General features: G+C 38.9%; 1 protein-coding gene across 11 annotated transcripts in view; it reads right to left on the reverse strand.

Annotated features, from left to right (window-relative positions):
- LOC147873053 (uncharacterized) overlaps positions 1 to 20,657 on the reverse strand; it is an 86,139-nt gene that overhangs the window by 43,929 nt on the left and 21,553 nt on the right. For 2 of the 11 annotated variants that reach the window (XM_087353273.1, XM_087353279.1), the window contains exon 2: positions 1,130 to 1,270. In XM_087353273.1, the coding sequence (XP_087209399.1) occupies positions 1,130 to 1,218 (89 nt within the window). In that variant the 5' untranslated portion in view covers positions 1,219 to 1,270. Of the gene's footprint in view, positions 1 to 1,129; positions 1,271 to 11,563; positions 11,643 to 13,902; positions 15,472 to 20,657 lie in introns of those variants that run through there. The other 9 variants (XM_087353276.1, XM_087353275.1, XM_087353274.1 and 6 more) reach the window with 9 other exon arrangements.

Here is a 20,657-nt window from a genome sequence, read left to right on the forward strand (position 1 = left end):
TCTATCTTCGTATCCGGGGACAATAGGAGAATCACTCGGTGCTTTATGGAATTTGGAAACTTATGTACAGTTGCATTCAAAAGCAGTGCGACTGCGTAGGAGATATACGAGGTGCGATCGGAAGGTTTCCAGACTGCGCGTATAAAAACCCGTACACTTATCTCAGGTATTAAATTCAACCATCACCCTCGAAGTAGTTCCCCTGGGAGTGAACACAACGATCCCAGCGCCGCTGCCAAGCCTGGAAGCATCCCTGGAAATCTTTCTTTGTCAGCCTGTCAAGCACCATCTGCGATTCTGCCTGAATCTCTTCTATCGTCTCAAATCTCCTTCCCTTTAGCTGAATTTTCATCTTTGGGAAGAGGAAGAAGTCACACGGAGCTAAGGAGGGTGCGGGATGACGGCCATGGTGTTTGAGACCAAAAACTGCCGAACTTTGAGGGCGGTGTGCGCTGGCGCGTTGTCATGATGCGTCGCATGTGGAGTTCTTCCTTTAGAATCAGCTGACAGGTCCCATAGCCTATCCCAACGATGTCGCACAAGTCGTTGATGGTACGACGTCGATCTTCGTGAATGGCCTGCCGAATCTTCGTAACATTTTCGGGCGTTGTGCTCGAAGATGGTCGTCCAGAACGCTCGTCATCATCGACAGAGGTTCGGCCATTTTTAAAACGTGAATGCCACACAAAAGTTTGTGCACGACCCATTGCGGACTCCCCAAATGCTTGCTTTAGCATTTCATAGGTTTCCGTAGCCGTTTTGGCGAGTCTTTGGCAAAATTTGATGCACACGCCATTCCGAAATCGCAGGAGGGTCGGTGTAATGCACTACCAAAACGCCCGTAACTAAGAAACAAATGCTAATTCGATGATGCCGGCTGGCACACTGATTCACTAAGAATGTAGGCCGCACCCCTTAGCGGCAGAAGCTCGTACTACATCCGGTTCGCCCTCTATTGACACAGTCTTGAAACTTGCCGATCGCACCTCGTATAATTTCTAACCACCATTTCAACAATTTGTCAAAACTTAACACAATTTATACTAGAAATACGTCGTCTAATTACACTGTAATTAACATGAGGTAGTCAACGCCAACGGAAGATCGAGAAACTCGACGAAATACTTACCGATACATAGCAATCCTGTTCTTCCATATCATGATGGTGGTAGCGAGCGTCTTCTTGGTTGCCAGAGTGATGGTACAGATGTTCTCCATGCCCCTGTCTAGCTCCACTTGGGGAACATCATATTAAACTGCTTTCTGAAACCTGAAACAGAAACATCCGAATAACCATTAACAAGATGGAAAGACGCCATCTTGGTGCAGACATTTCACGCCACTCTTACTGCACATGAAGTACGTCAGATCCCTTCCGTCTCGTCTGCCTCGTGACCGCCAGGATCACGTCCACCGCTGTTTCATTGCAAGCGATTTGACGCAAAATGTCGTACACTTGGTACTTACAACAAACGCGGAAAAGTTTAAATACAAGAAACGACGGCAAAAGACTACAAAATGCGCGTAATTTGGTTTCCCGTCTGCGATCTAAAAATAATGTAGATAATAAAGTATACAAAACAATTAATAAGTAAGAATAATTCGGTGTTTGGTTCCTGCAATGCATTACATTTCATGCGTTAATTACGAGGTTAATGTGCTCCGTTACTGTTAACATTGTACATTAAACTTATTAAGCGGGAGCCTAAAAAATTAATATAACACACATTTACAAGCTGTAGTCCAAGTCAGTGGTATTCAACCTTTTTCGTTCGCGTACCCCCAGATATAATTTCTCTTCGATTTTGTACCCCCCAAAGTTGTTGGTGTATAATTCAAGTTATACATAGTATATAATCTACATCTAAAATAAATTAAATAAATTACATTACTGATTATTCAGTGTTTATCATAAAATATTTTTTTTATAAATTTCACGTACCCCCTAAGATGTCTTCGCGTACCCCCAGATATAATTTCTCTTCAACTTTGTACCCCCCAAAGTTGTTGGTGTATAATTCAAATTATACATAGTATATAATCTACATCTAAAATAAATTAAATTAATTACATTACTGATTATTCAGTGTTTATCATGAAATATTTTTTTTATAAATTTCACGTACCCCCTAAGATGTCTTCGCGTACCCCCAGATATAATTTCTCTTCAACTTTGTACCCCCCAAAGTTGTTGGTGTATAATTCAAGTTATACATAGTATATAATCTACATCTAAAATAAATTAAATTAATTACATTACTGATTATTCAGTGTTTATCATGAAATATTTTTTTTATAAATTTCACGTACCCCCTAAGATGTCTTCGCGTACCCCCAGATATAATTTCTCTTCAACTTTGTACCCCCCAAAGTTGTTGGTGTATAATTCAAGTTATACATAGTATATAATCTACATCTAAAATAAATTAAATTAATTACATTACTGATTATTCAGTGTTTATCATGAATTTTTTTTTTATAAATTTCACGTACCCCCTAAGATGTCTTCGCGTACTCCCGGGGGTACGCGTACCCCAGGTTGGAGACCACTGGTCTAAGTAGTAGTTTTATTAAAAATGTGTAATGAAAGAGAAACCAATCTCGTTATTTCAGTAGCTTGTTTTAAAATATCCCGAGCGATAAATGACTCCAGAAGCACTATTCAAATAAACTTATAAAGATAAATTATTCACGTTCAGAAAAGTTAATTTGTTTGTTTAGCAAAATTCAAAGTGGCAAGAGTTCACTTCCATCTTTCAAAAACGTTTCTGTCACGTCTTGTCTTAGCATTCGGAACATAAACGCTTTACTTGAGCGTCGATTCGTGAATCTTAGCACGAGATACCTTCATTTGTAACTTTGACAAAAATATTAATTTGGCCTTCAGCTGTCAATGGGGACTGACACTTGAAATTAAGAACGAAGAACCCTACTATTCGATCTGACTAGTCGAAAACAAATTAAGTCCATTTCAGACAGAAAGGTTAAGAACCAAATAAGACAAAATGTCATAAACGATTATCTGATACGATAGGGCCTATTTCACTTTCAACAGAGTTGCGATAATATTTAATATAAACGGAAAACACAAATCAGCTCAACACCATTCGGAACAATTAATTATTTGCATTTATCTCTTCAGCAGTTTGGCGGTAAGAACAAAATATTAAAATTGGTTGCGTCCACAAACAACACCAAACTCGGGGCGTACTAGTACCAGAGGACGTGTACCTTCACCCGGAATGCAATCAGAGGGTAAAGTGTTCCAGGTTGCATGAACACTTATGCCACGGATTACAAAAGCACCAGAAGTCTCTGCGTATACAAACATTTTCCTATCGAAAATCCTTGTTTGTTTATTTTCTCCCCCAGTCTTTCGACTGGTTTGATGTGTTCCTCAATTTTCGCCTATCTTGCGCCAATCTCTTCATTTCCACCCAAAACCCTTACACGTAAAATATACCATGAGACTGTCAGTCTAGGCTGTACGAGATTTTCTCATCTCTCTGCGATCACCAAAGAAATCGCTTCTCACTCACTGACTAACGGAAAGAAAGGTTAACGAACAAATCAAAGCGTGGAGGGTGAGACAGTCGGGCCGGGGGTTCAACACTTCGTGAGATGGATCTCAGTCTCTGTCTCTGTCTCTGTCTCGATTCCGCTCACACTACTGGGAGCGTACGTCCGGTCAGACCAGCTGCATCCTTGTCGGGGCTACGGACACAACCTTCTATTGCCGCAATACCGAGAACGTCCAATTGTTCCTGTGGATTGTACACCCAGAGGCATGACCCCCTCAACAAGTTCCGCGTACGCAATATCCTTTTTCAATTTGTTCAACACTGAATCTTTTGACAGCTGACAGAGCGTCGCCGGTCATACTACTCGAAATACGCTCGCGTGGAAAACAGAGGAAACAGGAGAACAGTACTAAAGGACGGTATTGATGACGGAAGACGCCACTCGTCCAGGAATGTGTCGATTGCTGAACTTTCGGTGAATGTATCGAATTATCCTTCGGCCATACCTGCCTCTGAACCAATGTGAACCTGAGACTTTCACTGGAGGTAACCAGTCTACCCCGTCTAGTGCCTAGATCAAGAATATGTGGAGCTTTACCTCCATTTCCTTCCATACTTAAGCAAAGGGAGACTGACTCACAACGGTAGCTTTCGATGAAATCACAGTTTCTATTTTATGAAATCGGTTTAGCGCAATTCGTTTCCCTTGTGTATTATCCGCCTTATTCTTTTATTTATTTATTTATGTAGTGTTCTGTCTGACGACAGGTCCACATGAACAGCATCCTTCCATCCTTTTCTCGGACTGGGACCTGTTCATATACGTTCTTGGCAGATGATCCAGAAGTGGTTTGCCATTGCCTTCTTCTGTGTGTGAATGGAGTAATTGTTGGGATGCCACGGAGAAACCGGGGAAGCCCCCGGAGGAAAACTCCGTGTTGCCTAGACCACGGCCTTGCCCAACACAAGTTATAAATTCGGGCACCGCCGGGAATCGAACCCGAGACCCCAGGATTACAAGGCCAGCGTTCTAAGTATCCTCACTTAGCATTACATTCCGGTTGGAAACATGAAATGCTGTGACATACCATTTTCAAATTATATGCTGGTGTGACGCCTCGTGGTGATAAGATTCATTCAAAGAGCGATAACAGAACCCTGGCAGTCTGCTGAAAAAGCAGTCTGTTTGAGAAGAGATGACGTAATTCGGAAAAAAAGTTACTCGTGGAAAGCGAAATAAAATATACAACCCTGAAGCAGAGAAAGAATCTCCCAGTTTGGAGTGCAATGATTCTTCGAAATTTTACACCTCCCCAGACAAAAGCATTTTTTTTTTGGTAGAGATAATCACCAGCACAGAAACACTACGTACATGAAGACATAAATTCCGCTATTTATGAAAGTAATCAAATCAGAAATAATGCACCGAAAAGATATAATTGTTAAGTAAAACGTCATAACATTACATGATAACCTACTTATAGGTCTATTTTAAACCACGCGACACTTTATATACGTTCAGAGATTTCTGAGAAATGTTTTCTTTCGCGTAGGATAAGCCGGCGGCTTCGAGTGTAGATACAACTTCCCCCGATAGAAACTTTAATCCGAATCTGTCAGTATTTGGATTAAACTTTGGGTTCAGTTTGGAGAACGAGGCATTTGCTGGAACACACGTAGCGGCTATCCGCATTATGCATTCCCTGCAGACAAAGCCTAGACATCCTGCAGTGTGTCGCTTTTGAGTCCAGTACCAATCGTAAAAAAGGGAGTTATATGCCAAGGCCTGTTTCAACAGCAATTAAGCCTCTTGAATCTGAATATTTCCCTCGGCCCATTATTTCATTTGCGTTGTTTTGTGTCTTCGCAGTTATAAATTTGTAAAAGATGACAAGATATATTATCTTTTGTCACTCCAGATTTTGTACAAGCAAATAATAAAATTATATTTTCCTTAAATTTCTTTAAATATATGCATTTCTAGAAATGCTTCAGATAAAGGTTGTATAATTTAATGGGAACTATGTTTTATGTTACGTGAAGTGATAGTATATCAAATTATGTACTCGCAACGTAATTTTCTCTATCCTTCTGTTACTTCTTAGGTTCAACAGATAAAATTATAGTTTTGTTTTAATCTTTAATTTCTGGGATAGTAACTGGGATTATATGACGATTCTCATCAGAATTCCTCAAAACGTAATATTAATTTCTAATAAACAGTTATTCATTACAAATCAATTAAAATAACGCGTTAATGAAGGTGCTTATTACGCACTGACAACGTAAATTTCCCATGTTTATATTATAAGTGTACAATTACAGGTCTATAATAATAATATTTTTAAGATATTCAACAAACAGAACTATTATCATCTTTGCTTCTTTTGCTTTTGAAGGTAATTCTCCCAAAAGAAAGATATAAATCTGGAGTTCGCCGTGGCGATACGGCAATTTCTCTTACAGCAGTGTTATGCAGACCTGTGTAAAAAGAACATTACAGGCGTCCCGTTTAATCTTCGAAACGACTACGTGTTTTACAAAAAAAAATATGAGTATTATACTGGAAACAGAATATCGTGTTTTTTAAACACAACGTTTTGAAAACTGGATCTGTTTCCGCCATCACGTGGCTCTACAGAAGGTCCTTCGCGATTACTAGCCAACCTTGTGACCGAGAGCAGACTGTTCACCGGGATCCGACGGAGCACAAGCCTGCTGCCTGCCTTTTCTCCCGACACCTGAAGACGGAAATAAATCCAGTCTCCGAAACATCGTGTTCGATAAAATCTAAGACGATGCACAATGTCCAAAATAATTATCATGATTATTAGAGCACACAATCGTTGGAGACTCAACTTTTAAGTTTTACGTTAAACCATCTTTATAAAGACGGAAAAGAAAATGTCGGGTTGAGCTAACTAAGAAGGACGAGTATAAAAATACGAGGATGAGCGATCATACACTGACGTGTACTTCAACCTACCTCCAAATCAGTTCGTCCGATCTGAAATGAATTCCTCAAGGACTTGTCGCGTGCACTCTACATGCCCGTTTCAATTCTACTCAACACCCAATAAATCACGGTCATAACGCGTACATATTAATTTCATTAACCAATGTCCACGGAGCTGAATCCTTTTCGAGAAGCTGACAGCGGCTCGGCTGGTGAAGAAATTCCCAGCATTTTGTGGAACCGAAAAGTTCGCTCAGTCTTTCATATTCTGAGACAGATGAGTTCAACCCCTCCTTCTCTGAGATTTGTCCCATCCAAGTGGTCTTTCCATTCAGTCCGTTAACCTATGAAGTGATCACACTACTTACTTAATGGGACATATTTCATTTAACAATGCCTGCCTCCACTCCCCCCATACGTCCACACGGCGTGGAGCTTAATTACGCGCCGTCCGTTAAATTAAAAATCGCATCCTCGAATCGTCGATCGGTCGATCTAATTTAAGTACGTCAGACAGAAACGAGAAACAGCAGTTCGATCCTAGCACCTTTAGAATATCCAAGTACGAACGAGACGGTCATATTAAAATGAATTATTATTCATTTCAGTTCCATATTTTTACAAGGTACAGCGGAAGTTCATTAATTTCGGCTTTCGTGGTTCCAGGAAGTTTGTGAACTTCGTAATTTCAGTGGAACGAATGAGGAAGAAAATTAGAAGCGAAGTCAAGTCCTGTATCCGAAAATGATCGGGTCGACGCCCCCCAGTAACTTGTTGACTGATACTAAAAATCAATACGAAATACAGATAACGTCTAATGCTTATGCAACATTCCAAGAAAACGCGTATCTGACCTACAGTTCACCGTCGGCTTCATGTATGACGTCTTACCGGATCGTTCCGACTCCAAGGTTTTCTTTGCATCTCTCATACGGTCTCCTCAGGTCCAGGCACTTACCGACATGCAGATAAACTGCTCTAACAAATACACTTTCTTCCATAACCTATAATCGATGGGATTGATTCGTTTGGTAGTCAACTGTTTTACGTAGAAAGAAGCCACAATTGGCTGCCAATGTGATCAGTCTCCTGTAGCCCCAGGCAGCCGAAAGTTCGGCTGTTTTAATGGCCATCCTGTTGCTCAGTTAAAATTCCAACATTATCGCCACGGTGGTCTAGCGGTTAGAACGCTGGCCTTGTAATCCTGGGGGGGTCTCGGGTTCGATTCCCGGCGGTGCCCGAATTTATAACTTGTGTTGGGCAAGGCCGTGGTCTAGGCAACACGGAGTTTTCCTCCGGGGGCTTCCCCGGTTTCTCCGTGGCATCCCAACAATTACTCCATTCACACACAGAAGAAGGCAATGGCAAACCACTTCTGGATCATCTGCCAAGAACGTATATGAACAGGTCCCAGTCCGAGAAAAGGATGGAAGGATCCTGTTCATATGGACCTGTCGTCAGACAGAACACTAAATATAAAAAGGACACATATAAAAATGTGACTACAACCATTATTTTATAAAACTTTATCAAAATAATAAGATGTTTAACATTCATATTCATCATACGAGACGTATTTCAAGGTTCGATTAATTCGTTAACCATTCAACAGAATTTCTGTTCCGGCAAGTCTCCTCACAAAACTTTCTTGAGGCAGTGAATTACATTTTCGTGTCATTTCTCTTCGCTGCTTTACACAATCCAAACACACATTTTTCTACATAATTTTCTGAGTCTGTTATTAGTAATATCTAACAAGATCGGCAATTATTACGACGCAGACGACAAAAATTCCAGATTGACGGAACAAGAGAATCGGATGTGAACACGCCACGTCTATATTTCAACGGATGGCATTGAAGTAAATTATAATCACAAAATTTCGGGCTCAAAAATAACAGAAACAAGGCCTACGCGAATGTGGACTGTCCCCCGCCCGCTCTGAATGTCCCGTACTCAGCAAAGGCTTTGTCCCCGTGACGAGCCGAGTTACGTGGCAGTCACAGTTCAGTAACACCGACATAAGAAACCAAGTTTAAAAATAGCATCTGAAATTCAACCTTACTCGATACGAGTAGAAATCAAAGTCACGTTTTTCAACAACCTTAGCTGATTTAACGAGGTTTCTTACACGTCTGGACTCCGGCATGATCATGATCTCCTTTCACGAAGTCAAGGTACCTCCAGGGGACAGAAAGAAAGTAACAAACTTGAACTTCTAATAGTCGATTTCTGCGGCTATCAAAACGTGTTTTTTTTAATCTACATTCCTTTTTAAGGATTAAAAAATATAAGGCCAGTAAGCCAACCGTGTTGTCTGTGTCTGTGTTCTTCTGAACTACTCGATCGATTTTCACGAAATTTTATATGGATTAAGGCTCACAGCAAGCCGCCTCAAGCCCAGAATTTTTCAAATGGCTACGATCAGTAACACCAACATGACAGGCACAACTTTCGTTGAGGCAATGACTTTATTTGTAAAAAAATGTCAAACAACAACATGGCGACGGTGCGAATATTTTTAATTTTCAGTTTTGACAAAGACAACTACTACTGAAACACTAGAGTTATGAATATAACATTTAATACCAAGTTATTCTGCATAAATCATGTACGAATCGTGTAAATAATTACAATCGGCGGTGTGAAATTTGTGACGAACGTAACGTAGAATTTAGATTCGACCAAAAATTATGTAATACTTCATTAAAACAGAACACGGTGGATTGAAAATTTAATCTAACTGCGGTATCTATATATCATCAATATCAAATCACGACCGTGTACTACTAAAAGCGGGAACGCAAGCTATTGCAAAGTTTTCTAATTACTCCTTTCACGTAATACGAGTTAATTTCAGGCGCGTATTTAATAAATTTAATAAACATAAACAGGTCACTCTAGCCGATTCACTGACTTACGAAATCAGTGCACTGCTACAAATAAACATTTAATTATTCTGGCATTCCATTAACTCAGATAATAAAGATTAAAGAATTTGGTATCACACATATTTTACTTACATCCAAGGCACTGCACGGCAACAAATATTGCAAATAATCACTAGATCGCTTTATGCATTAAGCCTTATAAAGTTACCTATCGATTACATAACACCGAACATATAATATTCTACGTAGGAACAGCCAAAACAGAGGGCGAATGGAAAATAGAGAATGATTTTCTCGGTACCAACACTTCAGTTAGCACACACTGCCTCCATCTTCAGGACGGCCTACAAGTCCACATGGCATCACATCCCAGAAGAAAATGTCAACTTAAAAACACGACTCTCAAAATTGGGTGTTGTACCGCCACAAAATCCGACACCAGGGATGACCAAAAACCTACGATTTCAAGGTTCAGTACGCGTGACATATCGGAGAGGGAAAACGCTTTCACGAGATGCATCAGGAGCGAAAGTATTCTAGAGGCGCTTGGACCGATCAATGTCAAGATTAAACAACGATTTCTCCGTGAGTGGCAACGGCTTCATTTTAAAAACGAGCTCGCTCTGTAAAACTGACTGTGGAAGGTAACAGACATTTCACCTTTCCATTATCAGCTGGCGTTAAATCCGTGAAATGACAAATTCCGCTCATTTACGTATTAAGTCACTGACCAACCAATGTAAAAAGTACACCAACGCTAAGCTTGAGGCGGCTGAATGTACTTTTTTGAAGCGATCATACTTATTATCGCAAGCTTGTAATTATTTTGGTGTTTTTTTATCACCGGTTTAACGTGTTTCAAAAACACACGCCAAAAATTTTTTAAACCTAATATCGCAATAATTCTTTTTCAAACTCGGTTTAAATTCTAGTTCTGTCTTTCAAATTCAACAAACCAAATAACTAATTACACATCCCCCTTTTTGGTTCAGGTCAACGTCGTTTGTAAACTCGAAACCACAAGGAAAACTCGGTATATCGTAAAACGCAGGCCTATTTTTAAACTACAACCTAGCAACAGTTTAAAAAGTTAACATTTCAACAGTACACGTCCGCTGATAAACATTAATTGCAAGGCGAGTGTGAGAGGAAGACGACACACACACACAAAACCATAAAATGTAATCATGAAAAGAACGTCCTTCATTATGGATGGTACTATTTTCTGTTCCTTGTTCTTACAAGCGCCAAGCTTTTGTCTCAAATAAAAGAGAATAATCGTTTCTAAAATGATGATTTATGAATCTGACTGACTGGATATTAACACGTATTCAGTGTAGCCGATTTTCTCCTCAAGGACCAGGTAGGAAAGATGTTACGAACGTGTAACTGGGGGCAAAATATATTCTACGAAATGCGGACGTGCTATTTGCCTCCAAGTACCTGCGTAGTTAGTTCTGCGTTCTCTGCACAAAGTTCATAACATCAACGCATAGCCGGAAGGTCGTATTTCCAAACACTGAAGACTTCGAATAGCTGATACCGGACGTGGACCAATAAACTTTACATTGTGGTCGCAAAACGTGCCGAGAAGAGACCACTCGGACGACCTAAGCGAATATTGGGGGATAATATTAAAATATATCTTAACAAAATCATCTGGAACAGGATAGTGACCAGTGGCGGATCTTGTGAACACGGCGATAAACCTCAGGTTTCTATAATAGCTGGGAAATTACTTAGTCTAACCACAATTACCTTCTCAAGGACTCTACTCCATATAGTCATCCAGATATCAACTTATCCCATGGTACACCATCTCCAGCATTTAATATAGTTTCACCAGGAAATTTCCTTCTGACGTAAAACATGACATTTCATCGCCGGTTGACATCGGTCGAACAAACATCTCACTTTACGCAAACCAAACTTCGTAGATTTCTTTATAAATAATAATAACAGGCCTATCTGTAACTGATGTGTGGAGAACTTTTTTTTAGCGAATATGTAATTAAACACTCATAAAAAAAAATATTTCTGATTATAAATACAGTGAACAGACTTGCATCGGCAAATTTGTTTCTGTAACGGAAAGGGCTACTTTGAAATTCAATTTTATCTTACGTGCCCATTTAATTATATTAAAGACATACACAAAAATACGTAATAAACAAACTTGAAGGTCAGGTACGTACGTAAAGTCGCAAAGAACGCAAGTGGAAAATATGCGTACTCCAAACCAGAACACAAGTTTCCACTTCTGCTCCAGAGGAAAGCGACTTAATACTAACATTTAAAACACTGTTCACAATTATGACATTGAACTATTATTACGTAATGTGCTCTACAGTTCCTATTTCTGGGATGTCCTTGATACGCTAAAGTAGATGAACCGTCAGTTTCTGGCGTTATCTTCGTCCCAGATTTGATACCGTCTAGATCAACACAGTTCTTGACATTTGCAATAAAAATTAACAGATCTCAATACAGTTGGCAAGAGTTCTTAAAATTCAGTATAGTTTCCATCGATTATAGGTATATACTGCATATATAATCCTGTATTATTATTATTATATTTATTTAGTGTTCTGTCTGACGACAGGTCCATATGAAGAGGATCCTTCCATCCTTTTCTCGGACTGGGACCTGTTCATATACGTTCTTGGCAGATGATCCAGAAGTGGTTTGCCATTGCCTTCTTCTGTGTGTGAATGGAGTAATTGTTGGGATGCCACGGAGAAACCGGGGAAGCCCCCGGAGGAAAACTCCGTGTCGCCTACACCACGGCCTTGCCCAACACAAGTTATAAATTCGGGCACCGCCGGGAATCAAACCCGAGACCCCAGGATTACAAGGCCAGCGTGGCTCTTAATCCTGTATTACGCCATTGAATTTCACAGAAGTCCAAATTTGAAATCTAAATGTTGTCCCTTCAGCGTGACTGCTATTTCAATTTATCAGTCAGTCACACAGGAATATCACGCCGGAAGTAGGAAGCAACAGTCTCCCACATTCTGGACAAACACCGACGCATTCCCGAACACACAAATGAGAAAGTGTTGCGCGTGGAACTCTGCCAAGGAGAAACACTGGCAGTACCGAGTCTCTTTCATTCCGCTACTATCAATGTTAACTACACTGCTACAAAAACTTTCAAGCTACAAATTCAATGCCATATTCGATTTACAAGGAACAAACTTTTAATAGAGCTCAATTTTCATATATCTCTAGTTCGGAACTGTAGGCTGTAAACGTCTTCCCAACCCCCAAACAATAAAAGTTTATCGATTCCGTCATAAAACTTCCAAAACGTCTGATGTAAAAACGATCAATTATATAACGTCACAAAGTCTAAGGTCCCGAGTTTGGATCTAGTGTGCTCTTCTTCTATTATTTCTGTTGTCATGACCCGAATGCCCATTTCCAGGGTCACAAAAACTCGCCACTGGACCCCATCCTGAGCCGGTTGAATCTAATCCACATCCTTGCACCATATTCCCTTGAGATCTATTTTAATATTATCCTCCCATCTATGCTTATGGCACCCAAGTGGTCTCTTCGTTTCAGGATTCTACAATAAAATGTTGTACTACAGTAAACATTTTGAATTTACCACTGTCAGCGGCAGGGACGCTGGTATTTAAGAAGAAGCATACGACTTCACTGAATTTTCTGGATGAAAACCCACTGCCTTCCAAAAATAAAAGTCCCACGATGTATAGAAGGGGCTCATGTACACAAAATAGCAAGTATTCAACTTGTGTTATCTATATCCAGTCATGGTATATTTTTTATTTATTTTTACACTTCCTGAGTTGCCTAAATTCTTCTTATATTAGTGAAATGATCTATATTTATCTTACACACATCAGAACCTACATTAAAGACACAATTTACCGAACAGCACCCTTAATCATTATGAGGGGTTTAGGCTTCAAGTTGGGGTTTGGGTACGAACCTAAACGGAAAGTGAAATGCCTAAAGCAAGCACACAGATATTAATGGCCTTATAATTTCAGTTGGGCTCGTGCGCATTGATCTCGTCAATCAATTAACTGATTAAGGCATTCTAACAGCACAGATGTCAAACGTTCGTTTTGCAGTCATTTCCTGATTTTACACAAATTCAGTCACATAAATGTGCATATATATTTTTACACAAAACCTTACGTTTTCAGTACAGTGGTGAAAAAAATTTGAACTGCCGTGTCCTAATTTGCGGCATCGTGTAGTGTTTTTAAGTGGTTGCCATAGTTCCGGGCGAAAGTACCGCTCTCGTCTTAAGGGCAGATGATTTCCTCTAAAACATTAGTAACCACCCACAAGTACTGCACGTCACATCCCAAAAGGTCATAATCCACATGTATGTTCTGAAACTACCATCAGGGACATTGGTTCTGGCTAAAACACGTATGGTTATGATAATACACATAAATCATGCTTTCTATATGGCTTACTGGATAAATGTAATCAATTACGTGAATGTAGATGGGCCAGCCCATAATTCAAATGCCAAATGTGTTCATTGTCTTACGTGTTTTGGTTTCAGAACGAAGGCCGTGCGATGACATTCCCGGTGTTTGACGTATTCCCACAACCTTATTGGTACGTACTCCACTGCTCACTGTCACAATCTTCCTTCATATGCAGCCTTCAACAAGTATGCATACTGTTTTGCTGTCCAAGTACGTTCGAATCGCCATTATTTCGTATATTGCATTTGTGATTTACCAAAGTCAGTAGATCCTTGCTGTGCTGTTGGTAACAGTTCCACGTATTTTAACACCCCAAGTGCCAAAGCGGTTAACGTGATAAGACTGATGACTGGATGCAATTGTTGCACTAGCTACGCATCACCAAAATCCGCGTGACGAACTGGTGAAGGCCCGCTGTCAACAAAAGATACCTGCCACGTAAATCTAAAACGCAGTTCCTCTACTCGGTGGTGATGATGATGATGATGCTGGTAGCTCACCGAATGTGCATTATTAGGAAGAAAACGAGTTCCAAACTGTACAATTGCACAGACAACATTGCAGGAAAGCATTTTGGAAGTAAAGGGAAGATTACAGTTCCTTTCCACTCATTGTTACCTCAAAATATTAAGACTTATTTTAATTGTGGGCAGAGTTCACTCACTACGACTTTTGTGGGTGGAACAGACTTTATACTATTTTCATTCAATAAGGACCGTCTAGATAATCAGTGCTCATTTTCGTCTAAACGTCACTCTGCAAACGAAGAATGGCATAATTCATATCTGCATAAACGAGGTGAATTTTCGATTTGTAACAACCATACATACACTCATACGTGTTTCTAATATTGGACCGTTGGCCACAAGTTTACTTATGGCATTTTTTTATTGGCTACATGCCAACAAATAACGCTTATTGGTAGTTTAAAACAGTTGAACTTATGCCAACAATGGAACGCCCTACTTTTTTTTATTGGAACGCTACCAAATTATAACGTCACTGTGTGTCTGTGTGTTTTACGATTGATGGACGCAAAAATCGGTTAAGGTTATTTTAGAAATTCTTTGAAGACAACGTTCCCTCATTCTTCAAAAGAGCACCGATTACTGAAATATTTTAAACACACAACTCAATAATACGGTAGGGGTGAGTATCAAGGTGCATTGTTGCAAAGCAGAGAATAAAACTGAGTAAAGGGATCACAAGGGACTGTAAGTTACTCCAAAGTACAGTCACACGACACTTCAGGAGTTACCACCCACACGCAAATATTTATCCATCGCCTAAGAACCGCCTACTCACATTGAAAAATAACCGCCGTTTTCTTTTCATTTGTGCACGAAGTTTTCTTGCTTTTTCGTAATTATAACATAATGAGTCACTCACTGCAGCATTCTTCACGTTCCAACTGTTTCAAATCAGACGGACACATTTATTACGAAAGCCGACATGACAGCAATGAGCACGAAATACGTACAACAGTTTCACCGTGAAGTATAAACTTCAGTTTATTGTACAATGTCGATGTGCAGTCGTTACGCTACCAAACAATACGAGAACTCAACCTACTTCCGCGGCCTTCTGCGGCCAACTACACTAACTGCAAGCGCTTGAAGTCTGCGCTCGTCTGCTGTTCGTCGCCGAGGGCAGGATGGTAGATGCAGAAGTGCCAACACGACAGCAACAAAGTCGCCGCCTAAACTAAGCGGGGTTCACATGATACAAATACAAACAGAAAACGATCATACAGTATGAATCGTGAAGCGACGGCACATTTGTGAATTTCTCAAGATTTTCAGCGCATCCTCAACACCCGTATTCCATGTTATGATCATATCATGGAACGTTCTTTGCACAAATTTGCCAAAATGTATCAAATTTATTGAATTCCACGTCACGATATCAGTGGAAGGGAAAGGAAAGTTTCCCATTCAACCCCGTTAAAGCAGTTTTAGGAGACGACGTCCTGGGTTCTGGTATGATCATTTTCGACCAGAGACTTACAGTTGGTTGATCTGCCAGAAACTCATGTGTTTCGAAAACCTGTGGACTGCCACGATGAAAATATTCATTGATCGGTTATCAGTGATAATTGATCTGTAAAATAACAACGTAGCGTATCGGATCATTTGCGGTGGCAACACGAATCACTCGCTTTCTCTCTTCAAACTTCACACAATGAAATTCTATATCATTATGTTCGATAGTCATTAGTAATAATAAACATTTTTTTAATTAAAATTAGTTTAGTCCCTCAAGTTATACCGAAAATGACCCGCGTTATGAAAACGTTCTCTGATACTTCAATCGTCGCGTTATATTCAATTCGCGTAATAAAACACACGTTATAACAGTAATACCAACATGGCGGTTCAACTAACTTGTGAGGCGGAATCGACACTTGCAATAGGGCCATATGATGATGATGATAAGAACTTTTTTTCGGAAAATATTGTACTTTGGTAATTATGTGTACAGTATAAAATAAGATTGTGGAATAAAAGGAGAACATTTAGAGTTGAGGATTACGAGGTGCGATCGGAAAGTTTCAAGACTGCGCGTATAAAAACCCGTACACTTATCTCAGGTATTAAATTCATCCATCACCCTCGAAGTAGTTCCCCTGGGAGTGAACACAACGATCCCAGCGCCGCTGCCAAGCCTGGAAGCATCCCTGGAAATCTTTCTTTGTCAGCCTGTCAAGCACCATCTGCGATTCTGCCTGAATCTCTTCTATCGTCTCAAATCTCCTTCCCTTTAGCTGAATTTTCATCTTTGGGAAGAGGAAGAAGTCACACGGAGCTTAGAAAGGAAGTTGGGGTCGGTTCATGCGTACGAGAGCAGTACGTTACCACAAAACTAACACGTCCGATCATGAAGGCAGTAACTTCACATCACACTTAGCTGAAAGCTAAAGTTGTCCACGAAAACCTTATTAACAATTCAGAATTTGCAAAGAACACAAGTGTGTATTCCTTTCCAATATTGTTTGAATTTTTTGTAACAACTGGACATAATTTTTCGTAATTTCTTTCTGACTAAAGTCAAAGAAATCCAATATTGGTGCCATAATACTTTCGAGCATAGTAATTACTAGTATTATTGTAAACCCAATCATTGTCTTCAAGACATGCAGTTTCCTACATGACCGGATACATTTTAGCCTCCCAGTAGATTAGATAAAGAACGACTTGATAACAGATGTTCTAGACAATGGAATCTGACGCTGTATGGCTTTGCCATGCACTAGAAACAGAGCATATCTAATAAGCACTGCGTGACTATTTCCATGAACCTCTGTGCAAAGAAGCTTTCATTTTTAAAGACGGCATCGATTGTTACGATGCACAGAACCGAAGTTATTCTAGTCCAGAAGCTCCGAGATGACGTACCTAATGGTATAGCCGGAATCCTACAAAGCTAAATACCAAGAAATTAATCAGGTGCATTACTAGCGAACAGTATGACTAACTAACCAAGGAACTAATCAAGTAATTGATGAAATAGCTTCTTAACTAATCAGATAATTATAATTGTTTAATTTTAACCGTCTAATCACAATAAAATATTTTATTAAATATTAAAAGAAAAAAATATTATTACTACAATTAACATTTAATATTTAAAATATTTAAAATATATTAAAATGTATTAAAATGATGCTCTTTCTATCGAAATGTTCGATTTACAATTAGAGCATCATCTTTTTCACGACATGTTTCATTTTAATACATTTTAATTAATTTTAATATATTTTAAATATTTTAAATATTAAATGTTAATTGTAGTAATGACATTTTAATATTTAATAAAATATTTTATTGTGATTAGACGGTTAAAATTAAACAATTATAATTCATCACAATATGACGCAACATTATCATCTCATAATCAGATAATTAGCTGGTAAACCCAATAACTAGCCAACAGAGTGGCCGATCAACTAACCAACCAACAAAATATTGAACGAAATAAATAATTAACCGACTCACTAGTTCTCCGAGTAACTGTTGTGAATAATTAACTAACAAATCATCTAAATAATTAATCAAATAAGGAATTTGTTAACCAGGTAACAAATCTCCTGACAAATAGACGAAATAATCAACTTAAATCAGAACAAGTAGGCCATATGACAAAATACTAGAAATACTCAGTCAGCTGCACATTTAGGGTGGCTGTAAACTCGATTAACCTCGCGTGAATAAGACTGAATGGTTCCTTCCTCTTGTCAGCTGTGCTGGTGTGACGGTATGCATGTAGCTACGTGCGATGTCAGCAGACAGAACAACACCTTGCACATTTGCACAACTTCCTTCAACTATTTGCGTCATGTAACGGAGTCCCAACATGTTGGTCGTGATCCGAAGTTGGCTGTCACTTTTTGCAGCTCTCCGGGCCGAGAGATTGACCCGTGACTGGGAAAGTATCAAGATATGAACTCAATGGCTTACCGAGAAGGAAGTCTCTTCTTAATATGCTGATTGTCGCTCAGACGGTCAAGAAATTCCCAGCTCTATGGACCCAAGCCTTCTTTACTCTGTTCATAAGAACCTTTCCAGCTCAAATTGCAGTTTCGAATACGCTGATATTTGTTTTTAGACAAGGGGCGAGAAAATAAAAAATTGTAAAGTGAGCTTGGCGGTCTGATTCACATTTTGCATCTTCGCACAATCTAATGGCGCGTCGTCAGATGTTCGACTGGCAGATTACGAGCAATGGAGGGCATGAATCATGAATAATGAGTAAAATCTGGTAGTCAAAGTGTCCGTAGTTCTAATACCGAGCATTTAATAGAATAACTTTATTTTGAAGATTCGCCCGTAGTAAACCATAAAGATATTATCTAAAACACGCTTTCTGCCACTCTAAAATAACATTTTAGGTAAGTAACAAATCTGTTTCTGCAACATCGTATACGAAAATGGCTGAATATTTGGATGTTCGTTATTATCTCGCTCGGTGGAAAATGTGTACTCTCTGAAAACACATAAAAAAGCATCTGAGATCATGAAATGGATTCAAGTGACACAGTTGAAAAAATTGCGGGCTCTCGTGAACATGTAATGAATATTTGGGCCCTATAAAATTTTATTTAAAAAATTTAAAAGGAAGTGATAACTTGGGTGATTTATTAGTACTACACTTCACTGGCTTAGGACGCAGTCCATGGGAGTAACGAAAGATTTTGTTTCGTGTGGTTAGAACACGTTATTTTAAACATTTAAAATTCTTGTAAGATACTGATATTTTTGTTCTCCATCTACTAATGGAGGTCAGATTTAAACCCTGTAATTGATGACATAATCGTTAAGTTGCAGAGAAAAGTGCTCAGTCCTAAGTACAATTATATATTTCGCCATCGTGTTTTGTCTCCACCAGTTCAAGACATAAACAAACTGTTGAAAACAATGATTTTAAGGTTCTTGACATATTATATTATAGTGCTATAAAATTGGTAGATAATCTATCGCTTGTTCGCATTTTTTAGTGCTGTTGACTGTTTTGTCCATGTCGAATACGTTTTGTAAAATTCTGTGATGCGTGATCGATGAATTTTTTCGGTCCAAATATCTCTGTACTTAATTAAAGCATTACAGTGGCGCGGGCTCAGTTGTGAATGTAACTCAAATTTAAACACATGTTTGCGTTTCACTCTATTTATAATCGTTAGAAGTTACTGAACTGTGATACCAGTAAATAACTATTTATTAACTTACAAAACATTAACTGTGTTCTAGACGCAAAAATTCAACGTTTATTCTTAATTTAAAAGGTTAAAGGTTTTCCTTCAGCTTATACTTTTATGTTCATAATGTTTTGCTCATTATTATTGCCTTAAATAAACGACCTATACCACATTTTAATAAAGTCAAGAAAATTGTAAAGTCTTACAGAAATTTAGTTCAGTGTAAAGCTCAGTCACTACAGAGACATCTTCGTGTTCTTTCATACTTGTTAGCCAGACGTCGTGGTGCTTACATGCATTTTACCGAATTTTTCAGTCAAATTTTAGATCGGTTTCCAAAATCCCTAATTAACTCACTAATTCGAATAGAGTCCTTCTTAATAAGCTGACAGTTGTTCAGTTAGTCAACGTGTAACAGCATCTTAGGTTGTCCGTGGTACTACTCAGTAGTAAATCATATAAACAAGTGACAAATTACGTAAATGTTATAGCTTGAAGTATTTGAACCACAAATCATGAAGTGATAAACATAAATTGTAAAAGAAGTAATTACATTCTCAGTGGCATTAATTATTCTGGCCCACCGATATAATTTCATGTAGGAAAATAAATTGGTGTCACAGAATATTTATTTTTAAATTTCTTCAGCTGTGGACAACTGCGTCGTCTTCTAGAGGGAACAATTTATGATGCGTAGCCAATTTGTACGTACAGTAATGAAAGTTGTTTACTTTGAGTTATACTGTCGTCTTCCACAGACATCTTGAGTTGTAATTAACATTTACTGCTGCAAGTAAAACGATAAAGCTGATAATTCATTACTCATGCTTAGTCTAGAAAAGTAGTCTCAGTACGCCTAACTCGCCATATTGTATTCTCGACAAGGAATGTTCGAGAATATTTTTATTTGTTTGTTATTAGGCTCGAATGGTAGGAAGATTAATGAATAAAGGGGCTAGAAATAAAATGTAAGGAAGTGGTGGTGGCATATTTCAAGAGAAGTGTTATCCCTGAGGGACTGAGAAAAATCACCAAAATGCTCAGTCATGACATCTGGTCTCTGGTTTGATATTTAAATACAGGACATCCCGGATACGAAGCAGGATAGCTCTAGGAAGCAGC

The sequence above is a fragment of the Zootermopsis nevadensis genome, unplaced genomic scaffold, assembly GCF_977971745.1.
Source record: "Zootermopsis nevadensis isolate Lab colony 2312 unplaced genomic scaffold, Znev_1.0 Znev_ptg000022l, whole genome shotgun sequence".
NCBI lineage: Eukaryota > Metazoa > Arthropoda > Insecta > Blattodea > Termopsidae > Zootermopsis > Zootermopsis nevadensis.